Source organism: Cibotium barometz, chromosome 47 (assembly GCF_041138505.1).
Source record: "Cibotium barometz isolate CiBa-2024 chromosome 47, ASM4113850v1, whole genome shotgun sequence".
NCBI lineage: Eukaryota > Viridiplantae > Streptophyta > Polypodiopsida > Cyatheales > Cibotiaceae > Cibotium > Cibotium barometz.
The window spans coordinates 21,875,552-21,879,839 of record NC_141092.1 but is presented as its reverse complement, the minus strand read 5'-3'; the positions used below and the strand labels follow the sequence as shown (position 1 = coordinate 21,879,839).

The window sequence follows — 4,288 nt, the reverse complement described above, 5'->3', positions numbered from 1 at the left end:
GCTAATTTCCTAGTCTAAATGTATATTACTGGCATTATACAAGTCATAAACTTGGTGTTTGACTACCTTTCGACATTACACAAGTCGTAAGCTTGGAGTTTTTCCACAATCATTTTACGTAACCGCATTGCACGGTACAAAAATATGGCTTGAAGATATTGCCGTGCGTTTTGGAGTAATGTTAGCCAATGTGGTTAATAGGATCACATTCATTGCGCAAACCACATCGAGATGACATAAAGTATGTAAATATCTTGGGCAATCCGTTTCAACCATGTATAGACCACATATATCATGTAGAGCACACCATGAGAAGAGAGAGCATATAGAGATCACATAGAGCCCATTCCACTCATGTACAGTACACATGGATCTACAGACTACATTGAGATGACATCGAGCATGTAAAGATCTCCATGTATAGAGAGAGACCACACGGACAGAGAGAGACCACATGGACCATACAATAAAGGATAACATGGGAAGAAGCATATAGAGAAACCCATTCCAAACCATATGCGGTTCACATGGACTATACATAGCATATCGAGAGAAGACCATATGTATGGAACATATGGACCATCCAAGGCCATGATATATGACATTATGCATGGCCATCATGTGGATGATGCATGTATGGACATGGTGTACATGATACATGTATATCCATGCCATGTTACCATGCTGACATGGACTCATTACATGTTGACATGGATACGTCAATCGCCACATTATGAAATCAGTCCACATAAGCAAAACCCATGGAAGCAAAGCCCACTAAAAAAAGAGCTCACCGCCAAATGCTTGCCTAGAAAAGGTCCCCTGCACAAAACAAGCATTGTAGTAGTCAAAACATTTTACTTCATCAATGACTGATGTTGGCTAGCATGTCGTTGAGTGAGGATGAGAGGCTTCTTCTACAATGATCAAAGCATCTACCACGTGCACTTTTAACAGCATCCTTGTTTTCATGTTGATTGAGCAATTGGATTATTATAGTATTATGTCACTCCATAAAGTCACTTATGTTTCTTCCAATAGTGACAACTAGTACTCAACCCGCGCGTTGCCGTGGTATGTAAAACATAAGAATGGAAGCCAGAAAACAAGGGTCAAATCGATGAGATTTTTTCCTCTTATTTTTTAAAAACCCAAGATTTCTTTTTTCTCTCCTCTCCTTGTACCTTGGTTGTCCATGGTTAATAATATGTAATAGATGAATCATCATCTTAATTTTTCATGTAATGATTTTATTGAGTAGGTGTCTCAATAAACACGTTGCATCTCCTTTGTAATGCACATTATTTTAAATGTGCATTACAAAGGTGCCCAAGCTTTCTAGTTGTTCACAAAGAGGTCCATGGGCCGGACAAATGTTTAGGGTTTATACTTATTAAAGACCTAGCTAGCCCCCGGAAGGCTTCTTTTTTATCAGTGCGCGGCGAGGGAATTCGGAAGTTGGGAGGTATGTGCCTGAGATTTTCTAGGCCTTGGTTGTCTGTTACAGTGATGTTCTCAGACGGTGCGCTTGCGATTTCCTGACTTGCGACCTTGTTCTTGTCTCAAGAAAATGGCGAAGTCCAAGAACCATACCGCCCACAACCAGTCGTTCAAGGCCCACAAGAATGGCATCAAGAAGGCCAAGAAGCACAAGTACACTTCCAGGAAGGGGGTATAATCCTACCGTCTCTTCTTTCCTGCGCCCCATTGTGTTGTCCCGATGGTGAGTACGCCCTTCTCACTCTTCTCTTTCATTTCTGTTGTTTTTTTGGTTGCCCAGATGGACCCCAAATTTCTGCGTAACCAGAGGTACGCTAAGAAGCACAACAGGGTTGGGGGCGCCGGATCCGAGTCTGGAGGGGATGAAGAGTAGTATATATGTAGATCCCGTAGTTTTTTTTATGGAACAGTAATGCGTAATGAACGGAGGGCCTCTGTTGAAAGGCTAATTTTACCAACGTTATTTTGAACCACGCCGACTGATCTCATTAATTACATCTCCTTGATTGGTACATAGTTCGATTCTGTTGTGATTGCGGGTAAATATCTGTTTTGAAGTCCCATCTGCTTCACCCAATCTTCAATTAAAATCCAGTGCTGTGGCGATTGTGGTTCTAGTCGGGGCATGCTGTGGATAGGGTTAGACCTTATTTAGAAGGATGTAACAGACCCCCTTTTTTCCCCAACTTGGAATATCTGTCGTTTTGGACTCTGGGAACTTATTTGGACAATTAGCGATGATGATACTCTAGCACAAGTGAAAATTCTGCCTCATTTCACTGGCGATCTAGCAATGTCAGTATGGTCTGTGCTTTCTGTTCAAGCGAAATTTGCCGTAATCAAAGATGCTAAATCTGCCCTACTATCGAAAGCTCTTTCGTAAGTGTACTTCCAGTCCCTTGGCCTTTTAGGTAACCATCCGTTCTCACGGAGAATTATCCCAATAATAATTGCTACCGCTCAGATTAAATACTGCTTTTGCAACTTCCGAGAGCCTTCTTTGATCTTCATTTGTTGTCTGAGCAGGAAGCGTGTCCTTCACCCTTCTATACCCCCCATTTCTTTAGTTTTGTGTTTAGGAAGCTGTCAGATGTGCTTTGGATGTAGAACTGGAAAATAGCTTGGCACTCGCAAAACACCTAGATTTGTGCTTTTTTCCAGGCTGCCAAGCTCTATCTAATCTTCGTGAACTGTAAAAACGTATTTCTATTCCTTTGGTGATAAACACTTCTCGTTGTGAGTCACTGCATGTGTACCAAGTTATCTTTAAGTGCATAATGGCTTGCATGCAACACATCAGACACCTCCAGCTTACTCACTAGTATGCACGTTACTGAGTGGTGAATAAGGCTGTAGTTTTGCGGCTGTCAGTTTTGTAAATCAGATATGATCTCTTGCATATCCACGCACCAGTGTACCATCATAGGCGTGTGTAAGGTCTTATTAGGTCCCACCCAGGAATCATTTGGCATAGAATAACGAGGTTTTGTAAACCTGAATCGAGTGGATCGCATGATCGAAACAATTTGTGGAGTCTTTCGGACCCACCCTCGAGCTTGAGGTTTGATTATTGCCTGTGTGCTACCGATGGATATCAAACTTGCAGTTTCTTTTCATGGGATGAGATCTTGCATGCCTTTGGTAGCTCTCTAGCACTTCACATGAGTGTATTGTCTTGTACATCCTCCACGTCTCGGGTTCCAGCAATTGTCAAATCCATGCTTTGATACCCACTGTAAGGTCTTCACATTGTAAGCATTTGCATGATTGAGATGAATTGTGGTGAGCGCCACATAACGTAATTCTAGTCTTGGACTCGCCCTCAAATTAAAGCTGTGAGCTCGTTTGGTGCTGATGGGTCTAACTTAATGTCTCATGAGTAGGTCGAACCACCAACTTTGCAGCTCCATGGCCATGTTGCTCTTTACAGCAATAACTTTTTCTATGCATATATAACACATGTACATAGAATGCATTCACGCGCATGAAAAGCATATACATAGAACACACCCACCCACACACACACATGCACAGAATGAGTATCATTGAATGAATAAGCAACGATATCCAAAAAACATAGTGAAAGACCTAATTCTATTGATCTATTTCGTAGTTATTAGAGAAACGAAGCCTGTGATCTAGTAGTTATTAGAGAAATGAGGCTTGTGCTTCCAAGCGTCATCAACTGAGTGATAGATTGATTGATATGGTAGTTATTAGAGCAATGAAGCTTGTACATTCTTTAGCCATCAACCACATAATAGGCATGATGTTCGACATGGTGGATATTAGGCATGATGTTCCACATGGTGGGTTGGTGATGCGTTTCCACTACATTGAGCACGCAAAGTAGATGTCTTTTTCTTGCTCGTCTTACACAAGAGAGAATTATTACTAAAATGACAAGGTAATAACAGTTCATTATAGTTAATTTTTTAGACACAAATGAAGACGTAGGTAAAGCTATGCTAGTAGGTGCTATAAAGAACTTGTATTGAAAGGAATAGTTTTTACATGAAATAAATAAGAGACATGTCTCTATGTCATTGACCCTAAAAAAAACTCTTTCCAATATAAATGTATTCTAAGCTCTTCATCGGGAATATTAAACCCAAATTGCTCTCATTTATAACTGCACAATAGCATTGAGTGCCAGTCTTAATACCCACAATATCGAATAAATTGAGTCGTGATGGACTATTTCAATGAGCCAAATGTGCTCCAACAAATGGGCCAATGTACGAGAGAGAGAGTTATCAAGCACCAAGCTTCATAAAATCAAGCAAAG

The 4,288-nt window shown here is 40.8% G+C and overlaps 1 protein-coding gene across 1 annotated transcript; it reads left to right on the top strand.

The window, feature by feature from the left end:
- Nucleotides 1-1,318: 1,318 nt before the first annotated feature.
- On the top strand, nucleotides 1,319-2,016 carry LOC147611503 (large ribosomal subunit protein eL29z-like). Its single transcript, XM_086784603.1, has 3 exons — nucleotides 1,319-1,465; nucleotides 1,568-1,672; nucleotides 1,781-2,016. Exons 2-3 carry the CDS (start codon nucleotides 1,571-1,573, stop codon nucleotides 1,871-1,873), a joined length of 195 nt encoding a protein of 64 aa, XP_086640729.1. The 5' UTR covers nucleotides 1,319-1,465; nucleotides 1,568-1,570; the 3' UTR covers nucleotides 1,874-2,016.
- The last annotated feature ends 2,272 nt before the right edge of the window (nucleotides 2,017-4,288 follow it).